Below are 26,715 nucleotides of genomic sequence, written 5' to 3' on the forward strand. Positions count from 1 at the left end.
TGTTGTGCATTATCAAAAACGGCATCAGAGTATCGCATTACTCGCAATTTTATTCCTAATAATGTCAAATAATGACAAGAAAAGCATGTCCATTTTGGGTTTTTATTACTCGCGGAGCTTCAGAATATCACTTTGCAAGAAATTTTCGAGTTTTTATGTATTTCTCTTTGCTGTGCCGTTGTATCAATAATCATTGTAGAGTATTAGACTCCACAACACACAACAATAAACAACATGTATAATATTAATGTTTTATTTACTTATTCGAAATCCGACTATTTTAAATCCGCTCTTTGAAATTTTGTAATTCTGTAATTTTGTAAATTCAAAAACTTTATAATAATCATTTTCAAGCTGATTTGTCAAGTTTTCGCATTTTAATTGAAGAATTATAAGATCATTTGTAACTTTTGGGGATTTCAGGTGCCATATTGAAGTTTACAAATCTCCATTTTCTATTTTAATCTACACAATTATACAAATATTTTGAGACCTCAAACGTTTTTTTCCGGTTTAAAAGTGATTACTATAAGATTTTCGAGATTACAAAATTACAAAATTATAGAATTATAAAATTTGAGAAGGCAGATTTAAAATGATTGGATTTCGAATCAGAACATGAAACGTGAATATTATACATGTTGTTTATTGTTGGGTATTGTGGACTTTAATATTTTACAATGACTATTGGTTCAACGGCACAACGAAAAAAAAGACATGAAAATCTCTTGCAAAATGATATTCTGAAGCTTTGCGAGTAATAAAAATCCATGCTTTTCTTGTTATTAAAGGAACAAAATTGCAAGGAATGCGAAACTTTGGTGCCGTTTTTAACTCGATAATACACAACAATAATAATACTAGCAACAATTATAATACTCACGTTTTATGTACTGATTCCAAATCGGGTGACACTCTTTTGGACACAGCACGATTGGACACCAACCAATCATCTTGATTTATCTAACCAAACCAACGAAATAACTCTAGGTATCGGCCGCTGTGAGTGGTGGTATCCAATCGTGCGGTGTCCAATCGTGCGCATCCCTTCCAAATCCGGTCATTTAAAATCCGCCATTTCAAATTTTCTAATTCTATCTCCAGATTCGTAATCAACGACTTCAAAAACCTTAAAATAATCATTTTTAAGCCGGTTTGTAAAGTTTTCGCATTTTAATCAAAGATATTGTAAGATCATTCGTGATTTTTTCAGATTTCAGGCGCCATATTTTAGCCGCCATATTGAATTTTATAAATCGCCACGTTTTATTCGAATCTACAAAAATATACAAATATTTTAAGACCTCAAATGTTTTCTTCCGTGGCGTTAATTTTTGGAAGGAGAGGGTAACTCGTTTGACGCTAAACGTCCCACATATATAATTTTATTAATAAAATGTAATTTTTTATATTAAAGAAATATTAAAAAATATGAAAAATATCGCCGTATCAAACATATTAGCTGCTGTAGCTGTTTATGGCCCATATAATTTATATGATTCATTAAAAACACAAAAATGTAGTTTCTTAAAATATCTAAATAAATCTAGTTTTTGTCACCGATTTTTAAAATTTTTGTTTATTGTAAAATAACGTTTATCTCAATATAAGAGACAAATGACCATTTAAATATCGATTTTTTGGCTGTAGAAAAATTAAGAAATATCTATAATTGCATATTTTCATGATGTATAAATGTCGGATCCATCTACCCGTTTTTTAAATATTTTGGGTACCAATTTAAAAAACACCAAGAAAAACAGGTTTAAAGTCGTTTAACAACATCAATCTATTTAAAACACAAATTTTTTTTATACTTATATTTCGACTTGCAAATTTAGGAAAATATTCTTAAAATATTGTATTATAAGAAAATGCAAAAATTAAAAAATCACTATTTTTGATTTACTTAAGTGCAGAGTTTAGTTTACAAGGGATATGTCACAGAGACGATCACAGAATACGCAATATCACAATTTTGTTAAATGATTGAAAGCACCGGTGGCTTGTGCTCGTGACGGAACGTCTGGTTTACAGATGGTTCCAAATCGAGTATGGGCTCTAGTGCGGGTATCTACTGCTGTCAGAAAAATGTGACAGATAGCCTGTCTTTTGATGAATATGCTACTGTCTTTCAAGCAGCAGAGATCATAGTGATCTTAAGATATGCCTAATCAATTCAAGAGAGGAAAAGGACGGGAAAGCACAATCAAAATTTCTTCGGACAGCTAGATTGAGATAAGGGCGCTTAAAGTTCCGATCTTCATCTCGCAGATCTTTACCTCTAGGGCTGCAGATACGTACTGGAAGAATTGACAAAAAACAAGGTTTTATCCTAAGTCTCTGGCTATTCAGGGATCCATGGTAATGAAGTTGTCGATCAGCCAAAACTGCATCAAAGATGGAAATATTTGGGTCAAGACCTAGCTAAAAGAAAGATCCGGGTTTGGTTGTGCAGACATTTTAACTATTAGAGAAGTGAAACGGGTACAAAGTGTTGACAGGCCAAGGCTTTGATAGGCGAGGCGCTCAGCGAGGACCTGACCAGGAACATAAGATCCCTGAATAGAAAAAATATTGGGCCAGCAGTGCAAATCCTGACTGATCATAGTGCCTTTATTTATCATATGTACAAATTGAGGGAGAGGGGGGACACGACCGAATGTAAGGCATGTGGGGAAAAGAAAGAAACAAGTCTTCATGTACTTAGCATCTACCCGGCACATGCTGGCCTGAGGCTAAAGTTGCTAAACTCAATTTTTTTCGAGCCAGAGTAGACAAGCAAGTTATCGATGAGAGATCTGATTCTCTTCTGGAAGAAAGTAAGATTCTCGTAGATAGCAAACAACTAAGGGGAGACACAATAGACTACTCCCTCTTGATGATCATGACGATAATGATGATGATGATGATGACGATGATGATGATGATCATGATGATGATGATGATGATGATGATGATGATGATGATGATGATGATGATGATGATGATCATGATGATAATATACAAAATAATTTTTAGTTCAATATTTTCAATAAATATTCGAATCAATGTTTCACAAAATAAATATAAAGTCCAAAACAAAAAATACAATTGGATTTTCTAAACTTTAAAAGAGGTCATCAAATATTAAAAACGTGAAAAATAAAATACCTGTAGATGGTAAAGTCGGATCAACACTATTCAATGATGAAGGTGATTGTAGCATTTGTTGACCGTCGACTCCTCCGTACGGTGGTATCAGAACTGGCTCAATTTTACTGTAACCTCTTTCCAAAAGTGGCTCCATTCTGTAAGCCACCGGATCGGACCAGTGAAATATGTTGTAAAATCTCTTACATAATCCTTGCGGCATCACATCCAGCCTATTGGAGGGAGCGCGTGTGCGCAGTGCTAAGAATACGGATAATGGCGAGCCCAAGCAAAACAAGTTCTCAATCTGTAAACAGAAAAATGATATTAGAATAATTGTTGCAGCAATTAAAAATAATTTGTATTTTTTGTAAACCATTTAAAATTTAACTTAAGTTGGCATATACACCTAGAAAGTTTAAAAAATAGATTTTTCTACATATTTTTAAAGTCTAATGTTTTAAGAATATATTTTTAAAATTTTAAGTCAATTCAGTAAAAAACAAAAAAGTTGCACAAAATTATAATTGTTAAAAAAATCTTTAAATAGTTTAAAAAACATTTTTATTTTATTTAACAATAAAAAAACGTTTTTTAATATTAAAATAAAAATCTTTTAATAAAATAAGTTTTGGAATTGATTCCGGAGGACTTCCGTTTCCAGTAGCGAAAGCGATTGACGTGTGTGTGTGGAGAGTGCGATTGATAAGCAGGTATTAGGGGATAAGATGAGACGTGATGGAGTGCGAGGAGGTGAAGGGAAACGGAAGGGGCTGGTGGTGGAGGGTGAATAAGGGTAAAGGGCCGGGGTAAGGGAATAGAGAGACAGGAGTGATAGTAGGGCTGGGACGGGATTTGGAGGTTAGACGGGAAAGCAGGTTTAGAGTGTAGAAAGAAAGCAGAAAAGAGGGAGGGTAGCGACATCGGGCGGTAGAAGTGAGAAGCATAGCAGAAGAGAGTAAGTGCAGTTGCGAAAATTTTGAATTGGAGTAACGTTTGAGTAACCGATATAATATCTTAATATATGATTTTATATTTTTACATTTGCTACATCTATATAATAATTGTAAAAATAAGCTAAAAATATTATTAAACTTGATTAAATTGTTTTCTTAGAGTAAAAGTGTGATCATCTTAAATATAAAAAGAGTCATATTTTCTAATAAATATTTTCTACAAAAAATAGATTACTTAATTTAAAAAAAAAAGAAATTTTTCCTTTTCTTTTTTTATTTACATCCCGACTGCAAGTAAATAAACTCTTGAATAGGGAAAGTTGGCAGGTTAAAGGAAAGACGAGATGGAGGAAAGAAAGGAGGGAAGGAAGGAGAAGGAAAGGGAAGTAGAGGAGGGGAAAGGGGAGGAGAAGAGGAAGGTGGGAAGAACGAGCAAAGCAGAGGGGATGAAGGATAGAGTATGGTATATAGTCTGTCGCTGATAGATGCGTTTAAGAGAGGAGAGAAAAAGAAGGAGATAAATGCATTACAGGCAGATATCTTTAAGAAAAGTATAAAAGTATTGAGATCGCCCGAAAAACAGCTAGAAAAGCAGCCGGAAAAACAGCCGGAAAAGCAAGAAGAAAGGGGCTTGAGTGAGATATTAAGAGAGGTAAGGGAGAGTTTTAAGGAAATTAAAGCGGAATTAAGAGAGGTAAAGGAGGGGAAAGCAGAGATGAGGGAATGGATGGAAGATATGAGGAAAAGATTAGACAGTTTAGAGAAAAAGAGTGGAAGAGATCGAGAAAAGTAGGGGGAGGGAGGAGAAAGAGGAAGGGGATGAGGAAAGGAAGGAAGAGGAAAAGGTAAAGCAGATGGAAAGAAGGAGAAAAGGAGATGAAGGAATTAGAAGAAAGGATGAAGAGAAAAGAGTTAGACGGGGGAAAGAGGAAAAGGGAAGAGAGGAAGAGAAATATAATCGTAAAAGAAGTGAAAGCAAAGGAGAAAGGGATAGAGGGGTTAAGAAAAGAGATAGAAGAGATAGTGGAGGCGACGGGGGCGACAGCAAGAGTGGAAGGGATAAGGAATATAGGGAAAGATAAGGAGGGAAGGAAAATGGTATGGGTAAGATTAGCGAGTGTAAGGGAGAAAATTGAAGTGATGAAAGGAAAAGCAAAACTGACGGAAAGAAGGGAGTGGATAGTGGATGATCTGACAGAAAAGGAGAGAAGGATAGAGTGGTGGATAAGAAAGGAAGCGGAAAAGATAAGGAGAGAAAGTAGAAAAGTAAGAGTGGGATATATGAAAATATGGATTGAGGAAAAATTATGGGTATGGGATGAGATTAAGGATGAGTTGAAGGAATGGCACGGAAAAGAAGTAAGAGAATGGAAGGGGGGATGGGGAAGGGTAGAGGGGTGGAAAAAGAGAAAGAGGATTTTCAGTAGAATGGTGGACGGAGGGAGAGGAAGAGGGGAAAATAGAAGAAAATATAGAAAATGAGAAACATAAGAAAAAGAGGAGGAATAAGAAAAAAGAAGATGGCAAAAAGTATAAAATAAGCTTTTGGAACACGTCAGGCATGGAAAACAAAGAGAAGGATTTCAGGGAGAGACTAAAAGAATGGGATGTGATGTAAGACTTGGTTACAGAAGAAGGATGGGAAAGAGTTCGAAAATGGATGCCAAAGGTTACGTGTGGGAAGTGCAAGAGGTGGCAAAGAAAAGTAAGAAAGGGAGGGCAATGGGAGGAATGATTGTGGGGATAAAGAAAGGGATAGGGAGAGAAAAAGATGATAAGGAAAGAAAAGAAGAAGGATTACAAGCAGTAAAAGTAAATTTAGGGGAGAGTGGTGGCTAATAGGAGTGTATGTAAGTAGAGATTTGGAGGAAAAAATGGAAAGCTGAGAGAGTGGATGGAGGATAGAGAGAAAAGGGTGAGGGTGTTAATAGGGGGGAATTTCAATGCTAGGACGGGGAGAGAAAGGGGAAGAATAGATGAGAATGAAGAGGGAGGGGTAGAACAGGGAAAGAGGAGCTCAAAGGATGAAAAGGTAAATAGAGAGGGAAAGAAGCTATGTAGTTATATAGAAGAATTGGGATAGTCAATATTGAATGGAAGCGTAAAGGGGGATGAGGAGGGGGAAAGGACGTTTACAGGATGGAAGGAAGGGACCGTAATAGATTATGTGATCGGGAATGAGGAGACAAGAAGGAAGGTGGAAAAGATGAAGGTGGAAGATTGAGTAGACTCCGATCATCAGCCAATAACGGTATGGGTGGAGGGAGGAGGGCGGAGGGAAGAGAGGACCGGGAAAAGGAAAGGGAGAGGAAGAAGGGGGGTTTGGACGGAGAAGGGAAAAAAAAATTTGAGGAATACCTTGGGAAGAGGGATAATGATGGTGAGGGGGTAGGGGAAGTTTGGAGGAAAATTAAGAGAAAAGTAAAAGTAGCATTAGAAAGAGTAGAGAAAGAAGAGAAGAAGGAACGGAGAGGATAGTGGGATAAAGAATGTAGGGATAGGAAAAGAGAGGTTATGGAGGAATTAAAAAGGTGGAGGAGGAGAGGGGGAGAGGAGAAAAAATATAAAGAAATGAAGAGGAAGTACAGGGAACAGTGTGAGGAGAAGAAGAAAAGGAAGAGGGAAAGATGGGAGAGGGAAATAGAAAGAATAAGATCCGAAAAGGATGTGTGGAAGGTAATGAATAAAGGAAGGAGAAAGAGAAAGAGTCAGGAAAGGAATTGAAATGGGGGAGTGGGAAAAACACTTTAGAGGGGTGCTGGGGGGAGTGGAGTGGAGGATAAGAGGGGAGGTAATGGGGAGAGGGGTAGAGGAGGAAGAAAAAATTAGTAGAGAGGAAATTGGTAGGGTGATAAGGAGATTGAAGGACAGAAAAGCGGCAGGAGGGGATAAAATTACGAATGAAGTATGGAAATATGGGGAAAAAGAAATAAGGGAATGGCTGTGGGAGATATGTAATAGAGTGTGGAAGGGAGAGGGATGGCCGGAAGATTGGAGAGAAGGGATAGTGGTACCGATAGTAAAAAAGAGAGAAGGGGAAAAGGTAGAAGATTATAGGGGGGTTACGCTTATGCAAACGGCGTATAAAGTGTACGCGGCGGTTTTGGCGGAGAGATTGAGGGAAGAAGTGGAAAATAAAAGGATATTACCACCGAGTCAAACGAGGTTTAGGAGAGGGGTAGGAACGATAGATCACATATACGTGTTAAATTATTTAATAAATAAGAAAATAGCGGAAACAAAAGGCAAAATAGTAGTTATGTTTGTGGATATGAAAGCAGCGTCTAACTCGGTGGATAGGGAGATACTGGTACAGACAATGAGGAGGAAGGGAGTGAGAGAGAGTTTGGTGGTGAGGTGTGAGGAAGTTTTGGAGGAGACAATAAGTAGAGTAAGGGTAGGGGAAATGGAAGGGGGAAACTTTTGGACAAGTAGAGGAGTGAGACAGGTATGTCCGTTGAGCCCATGCATGTTCACACTACTGCTAGCGGATTTAGATGAGGAATTGGAAAAGGGAGGATGGGGGGGAGTAAAGGTGAAGGGAAGAAGAATCTATTCCCTGGCATATGCGGATGATGTGGCGGTGGTGGCAGAGGATGAAGCAGGGATGAAAGGGTTAATAAAAACATTAGAAGGATATGTAGAACAGAAAAGATTAGAGGTAAATGTGGAAAAAACAAAAGTGATGAGATGTAGAAGAGGAGGTGGGAGACAGAAAAAGATAATATGGAAATGGAAAGGAAATGAAATAGATGAAGTGAAAAGGTATAAATATCTGGGCTACATGATGATGGCAAATGGGGGACAGAAAGAACATATAGAGGAGAGAGTCAAAAAAGGAGCGGTGGTGATGAGAGAAGTGATGGGGAATAGGAAAGAGGAAATTCGGAAAGGACTGGGCTAGAAAGATGTGATTATTTGATAGGTTGGTATGAACGGTGGTTAGCTATGGGGCAAAAATTTGGGGGTGGAAAGAAAGGGAAGGGGTAGAGAGGATACAGGACAAGTATTTGAAATGGGTAATAGGGATGGGAAGGTACACACCGGGGTACATGGTAAGGGAGGAGATGCAGAGGAAAAAATTAAGGGGAAGGGCAGGAATGAGGGCATAGAGTTATGAAAAGAAACTGGGAGAAGGAGGAGGGAGTGAGTTGGCAAGGTTGTGTTGGGAGGAGATAAGAGGTAGAGCGAAGAAGGGAAAGGTGATGGGAAAATGGGAGAAAGAAAGAAGAGGTTTCTATGAAGAAAAGAGCTGGAATATCAAAAAGATAGAAAAGTTGAGAGAAGAGGGAGGGTTAAGAGGGGAAGAGGTGGTAACAAGAGAGAGGAGGTGGCAGGAAGAGGAAAGGTGGGAAAAAATTAGGAGCTCAAGATTCAACAGATGGTATAACAGAGTGAAAGGAAAGGGAGTGCCGGAGTACTTGAAGAGGGATTGGAATGAGGAAAAATGGAAAAGGATTGCGAGGTTTAGGTTAGGAGACGGTATGAGAGGAGGTAGATACTGGGAAGAGAAAGAGAAAAGAAAGTGTAGGATATGTGGATGGGGAGAGGAAACGTGGGAACATATATGGGAGGAGTGCACGGATTGGGGGACGGAAAAAGGATGGCAGGAGATGATAGGAGAGGTTTTAGGTGAGAGGGGGGAGAGGTTTGGATGAAAAAACTGGAGGAGATGGGAGGAGGGTGGCTGGGTATGAATGAGAGTGTGAAAGGAAGAGAGGAAAGTGTGGAAGGAAGCGGCGGAAACGGAGGTCCAGAGAATGAGTGTGGAGATACGAATGGATGAGTGATTTTTCTCTCTCTTTTTCTCATGCGTTGTAAAAGATGCGAGGAATAAAAATGTCGAAACTATGTAAGCGGAGCGGAAGTCCGCAATGTACTCCGCAAGAAATAAAGTACCTTACTACTACTACTAGATTCCGATTGGAGATCAATCCCATTTGGGTTTCATTATTTTAGGTTCCGAAATTATTCATATATTTGAGAGACATTTTGGGAATTTTTCAATAGTTTTTTTTTGTAAAAATAGATTTTAATAATTTGTAATGATCACAATATTATTGAAATTAAATTAATAAAGTTGAAATATTTTTGTGCTCTTATTTGTAAATTAAATAAAATTTTACAAAATGCTTCGATTTCTTAAGTCTCACCATGTCTTAGTCTGTTAAATTGTATCATTGCTCCGATCGCAATTATACACATATATGTCGCAGGCAAAAAAACAATTTTAGGAAAATAGTATCTGACTAGGCAAATGTTATCTGCCTTGTCGAATTATTTACGTCCGTTTATTTTTGTGTTTAAATGCTATTTTCCTAGTCAGACGTTATTTTCTTAGGCAAATGTCATTTGACTAAATTGCTGTCAAATGGAGAAAACGTGTAGAACACCCCCAATCACCTCCGATTTTGATGAAATTAGGCTCAATTGATGCATTTTTGCATAAAATAAACAACTATGGCAGAAAAAAGTGTCGGACTGTCACGCGAACCGAGATATCAATCGTTAAAGTTGGCGATTTTACATTAGAAAACCTGTCATCTTGGCGTAATGTACGAACTGAACATGCGCTGTGGTCACGTTAGCATACGCATACGCATACACATACGTATACGCACGCACGCACGCACAAGGGGGGTGCAAGAGGGCGAGCTGTAGACGCGCGCGCGCTCACGCACGTGTGTGTATGTGTGTGTGTGTGTGTGTGTGTGTGTGTGTGTGCGTGTGCGTGTGTGTGCGTGTAAGTATTACCGTACTATAATCATCACCTTTGATTCGCGGGATAGTCCGACATTTTCTTCTGCCAGATTCATTTATTTCATGCAAAAACGCGCCGAATGAGCCTAATTTCGTTAAAGTCGGTGGTGGTATCTGTCTTGTCGAATAGTTTACGCTCATTTATTTGTGTTCAAATGCTATTTTTCCTAAGCAAATATCATTTGCCTGAACGCTGATTAGAAAAATAGAAATCAATTTTGGCTAAATGTGAAAAGACCTCGCATCACCTCCGATTTTGACGAAATTAGGCTCATTTGGCGCGTTTTTACACAAAATAAAGTATTTAAATATATATATATATATAAAGTGATGTGGCAGTTTTTCCTGCCTCACCACTTCGTCCCTCCGCCTACGCAAAGCGCAAAAGTGCGCATACGACCGGACTGGAGATTTCGTTCTCTCGCTGAGTGCTCGAATTTGCAACGAGTTTTGCGTTCTTGCCCGAAGATCATTTATGATTTATCGCGCATTGGTATAGATTTTTGGTTTCACGTTGTATATCTAACCCGGTAACGCGACCAATAATCGCGTCTGGCGCCCAACCTTCGTAATTTTGTGAACATTTGGATATCGGTGCTTTTCGTCTCGCGCATGTTCGCGTCAAATCTTTTGCCTCCTTTGGTCGCGTATTTCGCCGTAGCTCTCCGATGACGTGAAAAATACGTGACAAAATTTGGCACCCAACGTGGGGCTCTTACGGAAGGGGACGGGTAGGCAAGAAATCAAGATAAATCACGGTTATGATATAACAGTTTTTCCTGCCTCGCCACTTCGTCCCTCCACCTACGCAAAGCGCAAAGATGCGCATACGACCGGGTCAGGCACACTCAGCGAGAGAGCGAGATCTCCGGCGGGACTGCATCGCGCATATTATTTTGTTTCACTTATTCGCGGCTTATTTTTATATGAAATCGGACACCTCGTTGAGCGTCGCCAGGAAGCAACAGCAGCGAGAAATGTCGACAGCAGCGGGAGAACGCGGGAACGATCGTCCAAAGCCGGCGCGCTGGAGACGGTCGACGGAGAGTATGAGAAGGCGAAGCGTGGCAGAAAATAAGCGCCGCGCAAGAGAGGCTCGCAAGATGCACGGAGGATGAACAGGCTAGAGCGGATGAACGGCCAGGACAAGGGTCATCGAAAGCCGGCTGGCCATCCAGAAAGATATTGGCAGAGGATCGTCACGTGACAAATATGCGGCTGCCGTCCGTAGAGACGGCGAGAGCGGCAAGGATGTCAAAGAGGACCGTACAACACCAGCGGAGACCTGTCACTGCGCGTGACGTCACGATTAGATAAGGGCGACCGCTGATAGGCCGCGCCGCTACGCGCAAAGATATCACGCACCCTGTGGGAAAGATCGCGCCCATCGATCGAGTACCGAGCGGAATTCTCCTGACTTTTGCGTGCGATCTGGCAATCTGCGTGCGTGTCAGGCATTGAGCGAGCGATTGATATCGACCCAAGTTATCGGTTGCTGGCTATCGGAAAGTGTGCCAGGCCCGGACGAGCCCCTGCAGATCCACGGAACAAAGGAGAGCCTGTGTTGTTGTCGAAGTAGGGTTGCCAGATGTCCGGGATTGTCCCGAAATTTGTTGGCTGCTCCCGTGTCCAGCAATTAATGTTTTTTGTCCCGGAAATGATATTTTTAATATGGTCACATGTAGAAATGATTCGAAGGGTCGTGCAGTAGCTCTGAGTTATCAGTATATGTTGACATATTAGGCCGATAAGTTAGGGCTACTGCACGACCCTTTGGATCTTAAGCAGTGTACGCTGTTTTGTGTGTTTTCCTCCACTGCCGAAATCGGTAAGCCGCGCATGCGTACAAAGCATACAGTGTTGTAAGAGCATGTCTGTGCCGTATGCTTCTACACCGTCTACACTGTATGCTTTTTATGGTCTATGATCTATATCTATGGTCTAGAGATCCTATGTATATGGCCGTGTCCTCGTTCTGGCATCATTTTATGCAGTGCATCGTGATATTCCCCGTAGCCCGCTTGACCTCTGACCTCCGACCGCTACTCATTTGACTTTTATTTTGTTAAATAACGCGAGACGTGCTTCTTTTATCTGCTTAACATGAAATTACAATATCCATCAATAAGTAAAAAAAGACTCACCGGGTTTAATAAAACATGGACAAGTGACCTCAATTTCAGGTATTGAATTAAAAAAAAGAATGAATTTACTGCTGTGTGCAAAATATGTAATTTTGATATTGCAATTCAATATGAAGGTCGCCGTGCACTCACAGTAAGTATAAATATATAACCTATAACTAAATGTATAACCTATAAATAAATAAAAGCTTATTATATTATTATTTAACTTTTAGTTGCTAAGATTTTAAATTTCAGTCAAGTTATTAAAAAGATTTTTCTTATTTAACACAAATATTTATTCAATAACTATGAGACTATATTTTAGGTCCGTGCAAGTTCTGTTAAACATAAGAAATTAGAATTAGAAAGGAAGACCACAAGATGTGCGGACAATTTTTTCATCAAAAAAACTTCAAAAGAGGAGACTTTGATCACAATTGCAAAAATAGCAATTGTTTTCCATAATGTTAAGCACGGTTTGAGTTATTACAATAGTTTGGACTGCCTTGCCAAAAATATTAACAAAATTATTCCAGATAGCTAAATTGCTGCTAAAATGACATGTGGGCGCACTAAAGCTTCAGCAATTACACGAAGTGTTTTAGGTCCCTTTTCGGAGGAGAAAGTTATATCAGATTTGAAAGAAGTTTATTATTTTGCAGTAAGTTCAGATGCATCAAACGTTGGTAACATAAAAACATTTCCATATGCTGTTCAGTATTTTCATGAAAGAAATAGGATTTGCCAAAAAATATTAAATTTTACGAAGATTCTAACAAGACATCTCTTGACATATTTGAATGCCTTAAAAAAATAACTGTTGCTGCAAATCTGAAAATGGATCAAATCAGTGCTTACAGTGCAGATAATGCTTCTGTGAATTATGGCAAACACATCTCTGTTTATCAAAAGTTAAAGACCGAAAATAATCTTTTTTTTATGGCAAACTGTTATTGTCACGTAATAAACAATTGTGTAAAATAAAAGGCTTAGATATTGATGTAGAAAACATTGTCATTAAAATATACAATGAATTTAGTTCTTCAGCCTTAAAAACTAAAAAATTAAAAAATTGTTTTGAGTTCGCTCAAATTGAGTTTAAAGAACTGCTGCGTCATATTTCCACAAGATGGCTGTCACTTATGCCAACTATAGACAGATTGATATACGAGGTGTGTTCAAAAAGTATCGCGAATTTTGTGTTTTTTCAAAAATTATTTATTTATTCATGAATATCTATTTTGTCCCCTTCAAAGTAATCCCCATGAGATATTATACACTTGTGCCAACGGTTTTTCCAATCTTCGAAGCACTTCAAAAAATCATTTTTTTTTATCTTGTTCAGCTCCTCCTTCGATGCCGTCTTTATCTCGTCAAGCGTAGCGTAACGTCGTCCTTTCATGGGCCTCTTCAGTTTAGGGAACAAGAAAAAGTCACAGGGGGCCAGATCTGGGGAATACGGTGGCTGCGGCATCATTAGTGTGTTGTTTTTGGCCAAAAAGTCGCGCACAAGCAACGATGTGTGAGCAGGGGCGTTATCGTGGTGCAAAAGCCAATTTTTGTTCTTCCACAAATCCGGGCGTTTCTGGCGGATTGCTTCGCGCAAATTGCGCATAACTTGCAGGTAATATTCCTTATTGACCGTTCTACCCTGTGGCAAGAACTCATGATGCACCACGCCCCTGCAATCGAAGAAAACTGTCAGCAAAACTTTCACATTCGACCGAACTTGGCGCGCTTTTTTCGGTCTTGGTTCGTGCGGCAGCTTCCATTGAGATGATTGAGCTTTGGTTTCCACGTCATAACCATAAACCCACGATTCGTCACCAGTTATGACCCTCTGGAGCAAATTTGGGTCGTCGCGGACAGAGTCCAACATCTCATTAGCAATGTTCATGCGATGCTGTTTTTGGTCGCAATTGAGCAATTTTGGTACGAATTTCGCGGCGACCCGTCTCATGCCCAAATCATTGATAAAAATCGAATGGCACGAGCCAATCGATATGTTTAGGTCCTCAGCAACTTCTCTAACGGTGATTCGACGATTGGCCAATACCATTTTCTCCACTTCATTAATTTTTTCGTCTGTTGTTGAAGTGTTCGGGCGTCCGGCACGCTCTTCGTCGTTCACATCTTCTCGGCCTTCTGAGAACATTTTGTACCACCGATAAACGTTGCTTCGGTCCAAGGTAGCTTCTCCGTATGCCACAGTCAACATTCGGAATGCATCCGCGCACTTAATTTCGTTTTTCACACAAAATTTGATACAGGTTCTTTGATCCATTTTTTTGAATAGGTAAAAATCGAAGACGATCCAAAACACGTGCAAGCAAAGCAGCTGTCAACAATTAAGTGAACATTCAAAATGGCCGAGCTTGTCGGCATAAGTGAGAGACATGAGTACCAACATAACGCCACAAAAAGATCGAAATTCGAATATACGTAACCCGCGAAAATTCAAAATTCGCGATACTTTTTGAACACACCTCGTATAGTTGGCCTGCAGTGAAATATTATTTTTTGGCTAAAGGTACAGATAATTGCCATAAGGTGCTATGGGAATTTATTTCGAAAGATTACGACAATACTGACTTGAATTATGAAGAAAAGTGCCCGAAGGAAAGCATAAATGACTGCTATCTTTTTTTCTTGCAAAATTTGTTGCCTGAATTCAGCAAAGTAATATTGTTATTGGAAAGTGATAGCTGCACCATTATTGATATTGACAATATAATGCAAAATCTCCTGAACCAATTACAAAGTCGATTACATGATAATTTTTTTGGTAGTAAAGTCAGATATATCCGTAAAACCCTCACTGAAGATAGAAAAAATGAATTCATATTACAGGCGCATACATTTCTGCAAAGATCACATACTTAAAAGAAAGATATGACTTTGGCCCAAATTCAGTCTACAACAAGTTTGATTTCCTGTCTCTTAAATCAGATAAACTAAAATTGACATGGGACATACTATCTGAATTTCCTGCAATGTTGAAAATTGAAGATGCAGTTGACTTCGATTCTTTTTATTCAGACTTTACATGTCTCAAAACTGTATTTGACGTTCTCCTAAAAAATTTGCCAAACAATAAAATTTGGACTCATTTCTTTCAAAATGATAAATATAAAGATTTTGTTAATCTGAAGAAAATAATTTCATTTGTTTTATCAATTCCGACTAGCAATGCTTTTTGTGAGAGTTTTTAGCCTACTTAATCATTTATGGACTTAAGAAAAAAAACGCATGTCCATGGATTTAGTTAAATCGGAATTACAGATTCGCATTAATTATGAAAAGTTTTGTTCAGACATTTTATCATTTTTGTTGAATAGTGATGGTGATAAATTAATAAAATTAGCCAAGTCTAGTGATAAATACAAAATTAGCCAAGTCTAGTGATAAATACAAAATAGTCAAGAAGATATTAAAGTTTATTGCCAAATTAAATAAATAATTACATTGAAAAAACCAAAACTTTCTTTTAAGTTATTTTTAATTTAATTTTAGAAGTTAAAAATCCACAATTTTTAAAAATAAAAAAAAGTCTTTCCTAGAAAACTGTTTCCGTTTTTTTTTCTGGTAGAAAATATCTCATAAAGAATTTTCAAAACATTCATAGAGAATTGTAATTACTCACGGGAAATTGCAATCCTTGCATTAACACTTCCTGCGCTTGCGGGCACGAGAGTCGCGTGTCAGGTCCTATCCAACCAGTAACTATGTCGTATACAATCACGCAACCCAAGGAGTGTGCCAAAATTGAGATTTTTCCCTGCCAACCAGGATGCCGACTCGCGAACATAAAATATAAACTGTTCAGCTCTTTCTGCAAACCAGCTCGGACCTCGGCTCCATACAGGGGACTTGTATAATATAAAATATCCATCGCTGATGTATTTAGCAAGTGACGAATGCTCAATACACTATAAGGTGTAATTGCGTCTACAATGTCTGAAAGGAGAGAGCATACGTTTAATAAAATTAAGGATGCATCACTATGTACAGTCCTTGCAATTAAAATGAAAAAGAGAAAGTATTAATATTTATACTTTAAATATAATATATTAAGGCAACATACACAAAAAGCATTAGTACTATTATAAATTAAAAATATAAATATATTCTATTTAACAATTATCTTTCATATATAAGCAAAAAATTATATTCTTGTACATATATACAGGATTTATATAAGTTAACTTTTCTTTTTAATTACATTAAGTTTAAGTTAAGAGGATGCTAAAGTAACAGAAAAACTTCCTCGACGTCGGTACTGCAGATCACTGTAGATTATTTTTCGAGCGAGACCAGGCTATCGCTCTTTGTCCAACGCATAGATTTGTCTTTATTTTTCGATTATTTCGCTATCTGCGAAAAGATCTATCAACTACTGTTGGGTACCATACTGCTACGTTTATGACAATTTTGCTTCGCTAAGTGAAATATGCATGTTGTACAAGCACATTAGTATATCTTTTTTGTTAGGCGTTTAGTCGTAATTTCACACGGTCAGTGTTATTTGTGTATGTTTTCTGAAGTGTGCTCTACTATCATTTTGTACATACAAGCTACACAACTTCTGTATTAAGATAAAGTTAATCTCAGATGACGGTTATACGAATGAATTTTTAATGATTTATTAATTTTTGTTCGATTTTTTTGTAAAATTGACCAGAGTGCATCTTCTTTTTACGCGTATTTCAATTCTAAAAAAAGTTTTTATGATTCTGTAACGCCAATTCGAAGATATTTAGTGCACTGTAAATGTCGATAATTTATAGTACTTTAGCATCCTCTTAATAACTTAAAATTAATTTATAGTGTTTTTGACTGTGATAGGTTTGAACCCATCCAAGGATATTCTTTAAGTTTTAATTCGACGATTTCAGTATGTGACAGTGACATCATTAATCTAATTAAGGTCAGATTCAAACCTACTGTAATCGAAAACGCTATGTTGTAATTGCATGAACAAAAAACTAACCATATTGAAAGTTAAGATTGAATTGTTAATATTAAATCAATTTAAATTAAAAATTAATTTTAAAATTTTGTATATAAATATTAATTAGTACGTCACTTTTTTAAATTAAATTATTTTAAATAATGAAAGAATTACTATATGGATTATTAACCTTTAGACTGCCGGAAAATCTAAATATAGACTCTATGGAATTATTCATCTAAACACTCAAAAACATGCACAGAAAGTTCAATACCCCCTCCTTTCCCCTCCTCCCGCACGCACACACGCACGCACGCACACACATACAAATAATAAAAAACAAAAATAAAAAATGGAACCACACCGTCTCTCTACGTCCCCGTTGTTGGCTCTAGATAATACTAAAGGAGTCATACAACATACTTATAAATCTCGTGCAATTTTGGCGCATAGGCATAAGGATCGAATATTTTCAAAAACTGACTTCGCCATCGTATTCAGCGACCCTAAAAATCTATGAAAACGACTTTTTTAACCAAATTTGAAATTTTGAATTTTTTCCTTATCGTTAGCCGCCGGAAAGTCTACATATAGACGCTATGCCAGATTCCCCCTTATATACGTTATATCTAAGATATAAGTACAATATTTAGAAAATTTTCTAAGGAAATTACAATAGGTCCAATGCCGGCGGTCTACAGGTATTAATAAATTTAATATTTTATTTGTAAATCATCCAATGATTCAAGTTATAAGATGAATATAATATACGCTTCAATAGATCGAGCAATTCTATTTCACACGCTATTTTTTACGAAAAACATTTGGTATTTATTAGCAATGTACTAAATAATAATTATCTTCTCGAAACAATATTTGATAACATTAATAGTAGATTTAAAAACTTTTTCGCCAATTTTTAAAAACTAACAAGTACTACAGCGACCACCAAAGAAAACTATGAAAATAGAAGAAAATTTTTATCGTTTCTCCGTACGTTAGTTCAATTTCAAAATACGCTTCATCTGTTATTGATAAATCACAAATAATTGTTAGTTATCCTCATTTAAAGAAATTAAATAGACTAATCAAAGTACAAAAAGATGTTAATCAATTATATTTAATAATCAAGTTGTTTATAAGATTTGTTGCAGTGACAGTGACACCTCTTATATCAAATAAAACGACAATTCAAAACTCATTTAAAAAAACATAAAACAATATAAAACTGAACCTAGATAGACGTTCGGTTATCACTGAATATATATAAATTTTAATCATAAAATGGATTAGGATAAGGTTAAAATTCTTAATTATGAATATACGGGTAATCAATGAACACTGTGTCGGCAGGCTGGCGGTAGATTCGATCAAGACGTGTTGGCACACTGAACTTAACTGAACTCAAATTCTGCTTACGTTCTGTTGACAGAACCTGTTGATATCCTATGTCAGTGAAATGACAGCACCAGTTGAGCACGCCGTGCTGCCAGTACATGACGCCAGATAACTGATAAACGGCAGAATTCGAACATGACATGCGCAACACAATCTGACGGCAGACTGGTAGCACAAATCGAGCATCCCGTGCTGTCAAGATCTGATGTCACGCTGGCAGCAGAAATCAAGTAATTTTATTTAAAAATTTCAAAAACTTTTATTATAAAAAAATTTTTTTATCTTGCAGATTTTATTCTTATTTTTATTATAGGTTAATCTAATTCGCATATATTCTATTTTACTAATTACGATTACGTATTATTTTACAATTTTGAAAACACGTTGGCGCCGGCGGTATTCAAACCTAAGATTTCGGGACACTAACGTAATACGCTAACACTGAGCTAATCGTACACTTGTGATATCGTTAATAAAAAGTTATATTTGAAGTAAAGCTGATTTGAACAGGAAGAAACTTACGTGTTGCGTATCGCGCGAACATTCTCACTAGTTCTTTGATTATTTAGTCTTAAATATTTTTAAAGTAAACTGTATAAACTATATAAATAATTAAAAACTGTTCCTGCCCATGGCCAGACTAATATAGTCAAAAAAACAACAATTGGAAATAGTATCGGAGCATGAAAAAACATTATTGTCGTACAAAGCATACTTGCAAAAATCAATTTTGCAACTAATTGTTGTAAACAAATTACTAAAAATTGATTGTAGAGGAAAACTGATTATGCCAATCGATTCTACGAAAGAAATGACTCAAGAAACATATTTAACACTTTCTTAATTGTTATAAACAAATTAGTTACAAAATTTATTTTTGCAACGTTTCTTTAGTAATTTTTCCCGTAGAATCGCAATCAGTTCTCTTTTAGAGTAAATTTTTAACAATTTGTTTATACCAATTGGTTGCAAAATTAAGTTTTCAAAAGTTCTTTTTACATCAGTAATGCTTTTTCATGCTTTGGTCATATTTCCAAATCTAATTTTTTTGATTATTTTTGTTAGACCATGGCCAAGAACGGGTTTTAATTATTTATATATACGGGCAGCTACAGGTAGAAATCTCGACGAATGCAATGCGGATAGATACGGATAGGATTCCTGTACGTAATCGCGGACAGGTGCAGATAGAAATTGCGGTATAGAATGCAAACAGAAACAGACAGAACATATGCATAAAGAAATTGATTGGTCCAATAATTAAGCAAATGCATAGGAAAATGGATCAATCATTTTCTTTACGCATGTTATTTATGCATGCAATTATGCAAGTTTGTCTGAATAAGCCCTTAATAAATTCATGAAGAGCAACACAATTTAAAAATATGCAAAACAGCGCAGTTTGCTTGATTTCTGCTGCTGGCATGACGTCAGATCCTATTAGCACGGAGTGCTCGATTTGTAATTCTGTTGTCTATCTGACATTAAGTGTTGGTAGCACGGCGTGTTCGCTGCCAGTCTGCTGTCAGATTGTCGCGTAAGTCCTGCTTGTTTTTTGCCGTCAATGTGACGCCAAGTTTTATCAGCACGCAGTGCTCGATTTCTGCTGCCAGTCTGCCGTCAGATTGTGTTGCGCAGATTATGCTTGATTTCTGCCGCCAATCTGGCAACAGTCCTGTCAACACTATTTGCTCGATTTCTGCTGCAATTAAATGCCAACAGTTTCTGTCCTATTTCTGACAGCAGTTTGCTGACACCGCAGATATTACAGAGTCTGTATGAAATCTGTTGCCTTTCGAGCAACAGATATTGCAGACTCTCCGAATAATGTGTTTGTTCACGTTTGGCTGACGGTATAGTTATCATAAAAGACTTGTTTCTGAAGTGAATAATATAAACAATAGAAAAACGGTTTGAATTGTATGTAATAGACATATTAAATTATTAAATGGTTCTTATTTTAATATTTTATGCAAACTCGTATGTAACACTGTGTAACAGTGAGATTTTCAAACATACCTTATTATTGATATTTGTTTAATTTACTTGTTTAATTTGTTTAATTTATTAACTTACAAATATAAGAAAGTTCTCATAGTCATCCTCGGGACGCATTTATAACGTATTAGGTGTAGTAAAAAGAAATCCATTCTTTTGGCATTAAACTGAAGGTTTTATTTAGCATAGTTAGAATGATCTGATTTAGGTCAAATATGCAACGTTTTGTTATTTCGGTAATTGATAATTTTGTTCGATTACTTGTATGTATTTGATGTAACGATATGCCCCTCCAGTTTTGTTCGATTCTCCGACCTGGCCTAAAGGCGACCGAGCATCCTCGATTGCTCCCTGAAGACGAGCATTCTCGTCACTCTCCAGCTGCTCGACGGGCATTCCAGTCATTATCCTCGGCCGAGTATTCTCGACCGGCCAACTCCGAAATCCTCGACGAGCATTCTTGTCGTCATCACCAGCCGAGCATTCTCGACCAATCACGTCCGAAATCCTCGACAAGCATTCTCGTCATTATCATCGGCCGAGCATTCTCAACCAATCACCATCGTTCTCGAGTACCTTTGTCGTCACTAGACACCAGGTCGTATATTGTAACTTAGTCATTGACAGGGCATCCGCGTCCTGTTGATCACGCGCCCTTTTGCACGGGGCGCGCTCGGGTGAATCGCGGAGCGGACACACCGACAAGGGGCCGCACTTGCGGCGCCCCGCATGTACGCGGCCATGCGACCGCGTTAGCCAATCGCGCCACGCTCCACGACTCCCTCGACCGTACGGACCAATCATCCGCGTAACTTACCATAGCGTAATCTTAATATTACATTAAGTACTACATACTGCGAACTACTTCGTAGTTGAATATCCTTGAGCACCTATTTCTATTAGACGTTATTGTGTTCGCCTAAAGTTATTCTCGCGTAGCCGCCGTTATTAACACTTCCACGTGGTCCGAGAGACCTGCGAACTGCTATTCTTTTGTTGTATAAAATATTACGCGCTCTTTTTAATTACGGGGCGCTCAAACGCGAAATACGATTCGCGCTATAATAACTTTGTTCTTGATCTCCACGATTTATTATGTTAGCGACTTTATTCTTGATCTCAACGATTTTGTTCACGACTTTGTTCACAACTTGATTTTTGATATCAACAGTTTACTATGTTCGTGACCTTATTTTGATCTCAATAAATCAACTTGTATTTTTACCAACTACTTCACTGGCTATGATTAATTCGAACGACTGACCAACCGACGAGCCTTATCCGGACCGATCCCGAACTTTCGGCACCGCCTCGTTGCAACGGAAACCGCGTGCCGTTACATACGCGATTCGCCCGAGCGCGCCCCGTGCAAAAAGGCGCTCGATTGACAGGACGCAGATGCCCTGCCGATGACTAGGTTAAAATATACGACCCGGTGTCTGGTGGCGATAAAGGTACTCGAGAACGATAGTGATTGGTCGAGAATGCTCGGCCGATGATAATGACAAGAATGCTCGTCGAGGATCTCGGAGTTGGCTGGTTAAAAATACTCGGCCAAGGATAACGACGGGAATGCCCGTCGAGGAGCTGGAGAGCGACGAGAATGCTTGTCTTCAGGGAGCGATTGAGAATGTTCGGTCGCTTTTAGGCCAGGTCGGAGAATCGGACGGATCTGAAACCTGCGTTTTCACTGCCGGCTTATACAGGGTGTCAGGTAACTACTGCCCCTGGTTTCGTGGATTGATTAGATCAAGTAAAACTGAGCAGAAAAGTTCTTTACCATTTTTTAATATTTGCCATAGTTAACGAAATAAAAATTAATAAAGTCTGCAAATAAACCCGTATCACCGCGCGCAAGGACCGCCTACCGGTCGCCGAGACGTAGGCAGCCGGGAGCCGGGGCAGCCTTCTCCCTCCTTGCCGCGCCGCTCGCAGGCCGCAGCTACTGCTGCTTTTCCCTCCTCACCGCACCGCGCTGCTCCTACAGCCGCGGCTGCCTACGTCTCGGCGATCGGCGGGCGGTCCTTGCGCGCGGTAATATGTGCTTATTCGCAGACTTTATTAATTTTTATTTCGTTAACTATGGCAAATATTAAAAAATGGTAAAGGACTTTTCTGCTCAGTTTTACTTGATCTATCAATCCACGAAACCAGGGGCGGTAGTTACGTGACACCCTGTATATACAAACGCGCGGTTAGGTGCGCCAATCCGCGCGCTCGGTCGGTCAAGCCAGAGTGGGAGCGTTACGAAACGCCATGGTTGGTGCGCGTGTCGCGCCGCGAGGTTAGGCTGTGCGCGCACGTGGCCTCTCGCCACGCTTGGTGTTCGGTGGACGGGACGCAGAGGAGGCGCGCGGACAGTGGAGGGGCATATCGTTACAACTTGTTGCCATTTTAAAGGTAATTTCATTATGCCTCTCTCATAGAAACCCTCGTCCCTATTGGCAAAAAGTTGGGACAATCGATTTTCACAAGCTTCTCTTGAAGCGAGTTTTTCACCAGCAAAATCATTTGCCATAGATAGGAACAGGTGGTAATCACTTGAGTCCGGATTATAAGGTGGATGCATAAGAACTTCCTAACCAAATTCCCGGAGCTTCTGGCGAGTCACTATCGATGTACGTTATCCTGGTGGAACATAATTCCTCTCCTATTAGCCAAAGCTGGCCGCTTCTGGACGATTGCTTCCTTCAGACGGTCCAATTGTTGACAGTACAGGTCCGAATTAAGAGTTTGGCTGTAGGGGAGCAGCTCATAATAGACGATTCCTTGCCAATCCCACCAAACACACAGCAAAACCTTCCTAACCGTCAATCCTGGCTTGGCCACCGTTTGCGCCGGCTCATCACAATTCGACCATGACCATTTTCGCTTGACGTTGTCGTAAGTGACCCATTTTTCATCACCAGTAACCATCCGTTTCAGAAACGGGCCGATTTTGTTGATTCGCAGATGAAAATTCAGTCCATGAGATTTTTTTGCGTTAACTTGTGTGGCACCCATCGAGCTTTTTTTGTATCTAGCCTTTAAGTAGTTCCAAACGGTTTTTAGTGCAATGTTTAGCTCCTTGGCAATTGAAACAGTGCTTACATGACGGTCGGACTTGACGATTTCCATAATGGATTTCTTTTTACTACATCTAATATTCCTTTTACTACACCTTTTTACTACACCTAAGACATTCTTGACAATACAATTTTATCTTAGTTTAATTTTGTTCCTGAGATTATATTAATTACTTGAAAGGGCGGAGCCCAATAGCACACCACCACTCACAGTGGTCGATGCCTAGAGTTTTTCCGTTGGTTGAGTTAAATAAGTCAAAATAATTAGTTGGTGGGTTATCGCACTGTGCGCTTTCGGATTCCGTCCTACTTGAAAATGCCTAGGAGACCAGTTATTATTTCTATAAGTTAAGCATTCGCTTTTTAATTTATTTCATTTTATTTTAATTCTTGACCAATTCTATTGCTTATTTATTTACTTATTTATTTCATCCATAAATTTTATTTTCTAACGTATTGCTCATACTTATAATGGAATTCTCGCTTCCGACCAAAAAATTATGTTATAAAAATTTTTATTTTTCGGACGGACTTGATTGACTTCTGAAAATTTAATAATTTTCTGGCTAAAACTAAAGGTTGTTTCACATGGTTTATGAACTCTTTGCGTGTTAGAATTTATGATATTGCGGCTTAATCTTCAGCTAACACACTGGAAGTCGTACACGCGAGCTATTTACAGAAATGTTTGGCATTCATAAAATATTCGCTCTTTTTCTTCTGAATATTTCGAATATATTTAACTTTTCGATTTTTGCACCTATTTAGTCTTCTTCTTGATTTTCTAGCGTATCAATTAAAAAAAAAAAAATTGTTCAAACTCTCTATGTATTACGAGCGTTAGTGTATCGAGATATACACTATTGAAAATAGTCAAGTAATGTATACTCATGTGTGGCAAAATATCGAATCCAATAGTGTATCAGCTAAGGGTTAAAAATGTTAAAATTGTTAATTAATTATGCGTTCACAATAGTTTTTGTTCATTTTCAAAATAATTAAGAAATTCCATGTTATGCTAAAGAAAACTAAATATAGTCAAAACGTTTATGTAATATCTTTTAAAAAAATAAATCCTTACTGTTCATATAATTTACACTGCATTCGATATGAATTCTAGCAAAAACAAAATACTGTTAAAACATGTGAATCCATTTATGCTCTGTTCTTGAAGGAAATATTGTGAACCTTAATACGTGCAAATATTGGTTCTGTCACTTTAAGGGTGATAATTTAGAGGTGGTAAAGATTTTAACGTAAATGATCCGCATTTGGAATGCCACGAAAGCCTTGAGAAAGGGACTCGGATTGATATTTTGGTCTGGTTACGGTTACGATCCGAGGCTATATTCAATTTTGGTTTCGATTTCAGTTTTTTTACCGACAACTGTTTGGATTTTTATCTTTTTTGGTTATTGTTACAGGTGTATAATTACCTATTGTACAATTTATAATGTTTAAAAATGATAATATAAGTAGAAGAGTTATAAATCATTAAAAAATTTATATCTATTGTAAATTTACAAATCATTCGAATAGGAGGTCCCGGTTCTTTCCAGGCCGTCTCTTTTTTTTTTGTTTCATCTTAGCAACTTGCAGTGTAACCAATAGTCATTTTTTTACTAGTTTTCTATAAAATAACATTATTGGATTGTATTAAAGCAAACGTAGATAAAAAAAGCAAAAACTCACTTAAAACATCTTTGAGCAAAAATGATGTTCCTGCAAAAAGACTTGATCACATCAAACTCTGACTCATAAGAATGCACATTAAATGGGTAAGAATCAACGAGTGACAACATCGAGAGACATACTACAATTTTGTATATTTTACGATCATAGCATAGGAATACTGCATAAACATAGACCGAGCGTGAGGTGTAAAATCTGATGATTAGCAAAAAATAGATGAAAGAAGTGCCGTCTTTTTCTCTTATTTTTTTTTTATAGAGAGAGAAAACAACAAATGGTTTTTGTCTTTTTAGATTTAATTTTGATCATAATATTTAACGTTTAAAAAACTCAACAATTAGATAAAAAAAAACAAAAAAGTATTTTTGGTTCGGTTACGGTCCCAGTCCATTAACCTGCACAATATTTCGGTTTTAATTTCAGTTTCGATCCAATTAAGATAACGGTTACAATCTGGTTATTGGTTTTGGTTTCGGTCCGAATCCTTGGCTTAAGATTGATAATTAGAAAACGTTAAAAATCCGTCCTAAATACAAGTAGAACTTATAAAACAGTTCCGAGTTAATTAACCAACAGTTTCAAGACGACTGCATAAAATGGGAAAAATTTAAAGGCTCGGAAAATGAGTGCCACATGAACTGTCACAAAACAGCAGTATCCGATTGAGTACGTGCATTTTATTATTTTCCAAGCAGCGCAAAAAAGGTTTTTTGTAAAAAATTGTTTCTGACGATAAAAAGTGAATTGTAAATCTTCACAGTAATACATGGGTATACCCGGAACAGCCGTCTATGTCAGTGGCAAAAATCAAATATTCACAGAAAAAAAGTTCTTTTGTGTATTTGATAAAAGTGGGCGAAAGTGTAATTTATTATGAGCTCCTTCGGTTAGGTAAAACGGTTCATGCTGAACGTTACAGTCGTCAATTTAGCCAACAAAATTGAGGAGAAAGGGGCTATTTATTGGGCAAAAGAGCCGGAAAGTCACTTTGCTGCACGATAACGCTAGGCACGTTGCTCAACAAACTATCATTAACTTGAACTGAAAAGTTTCTCCACATGCAACGTACTCTCCTAACTTGACGCCTTCGGATTATTATTTATTCCGGTTGATGCAGCACTTCTTGACAGAATGGATGTGACAGAAATACGCAAATGACTCGATGAATTCATTATTTCTAAATCAATACCTTTCTTTCACGAAGGAATTTAATAGTTGTCCAAAGGATTGTAAAAATAAGGGAAAATATTTTTTGGATCAATTTAAATGATATATATGCCAGTAAATTATACGATTTGTATCATACACGAATATGATATATTTAATATAATACAGTGATTTATAGTCACTGTATTGTATTAAATAAAAAAATAAAAATTTGAAAAAACTAAAAGTTAAAAAAAAACACTAAAAATTTTGCATGCAGCTAACATTACTTGGCTAAAAAAATTTTTTCTTTAGCACATATATATACTCTTGTTGTCTTTTTTTTTATCTTTTTGGGGGAAGATAATTTTGTAGTATAAATATTACAGAAATATTACATTGTATCTATCGCATTGACTCAATAATATTTCTATATTATTTCATTATTTAATTTGTATTACTGCAGTATTGTAATATCATTATAATATTAT

General features: G+C 37.5%; 1 protein-coding gene across 5 annotated transcripts in view; it reads right to left on the reverse strand.

Annotated features, from left to right (window-relative positions):
- LOC105201122 (phospholipase DDHD1) overlaps nucleotides 1-26,715 on the reverse strand; it is a 164,789-nt gene that overhangs the window by 58,710 nt on the left and 79,364 nt on the right. For 4 of the 5 annotated variants that reach the window (XR_005574190.1, XM_039446097.1, XM_039446094.1 and 1 more), the window contains 2 exons: nucleotides 15,618-15,931; nucleotides 3,154-3,439 (listed from right to left, as the gene is read on the reverse strand). Coding sequence is in view for 4 of the 5 variants with exons in the window: in XM_039446097.1 (XP_039302031.1) it covers nucleotides 3,154-3,439; nucleotides 15,618-15,931 (600 nt within the window). In the remaining variant the exon portion in view is untranslated. The remainder of the gene's footprint in view (nucleotides 1-3,153; nucleotides 3,440-15,617; nucleotides 15,932-26,715) is intronic. The other variant, XM_039446095.1, reaches the window with a different exon arrangement.

This window comes from Solenopsis invicta, chromosome 2 (assembly GCF_016802725.1).
Source record: "Solenopsis invicta isolate M01_SB chromosome 2, UNIL_Sinv_3.0, whole genome shotgun sequence".
In the NCBI taxonomy this organism is placed as follows: Eukaryota; Metazoa; Arthropoda; class Insecta; order Hymenoptera; family Formicidae; genus Solenopsis; species Solenopsis invicta.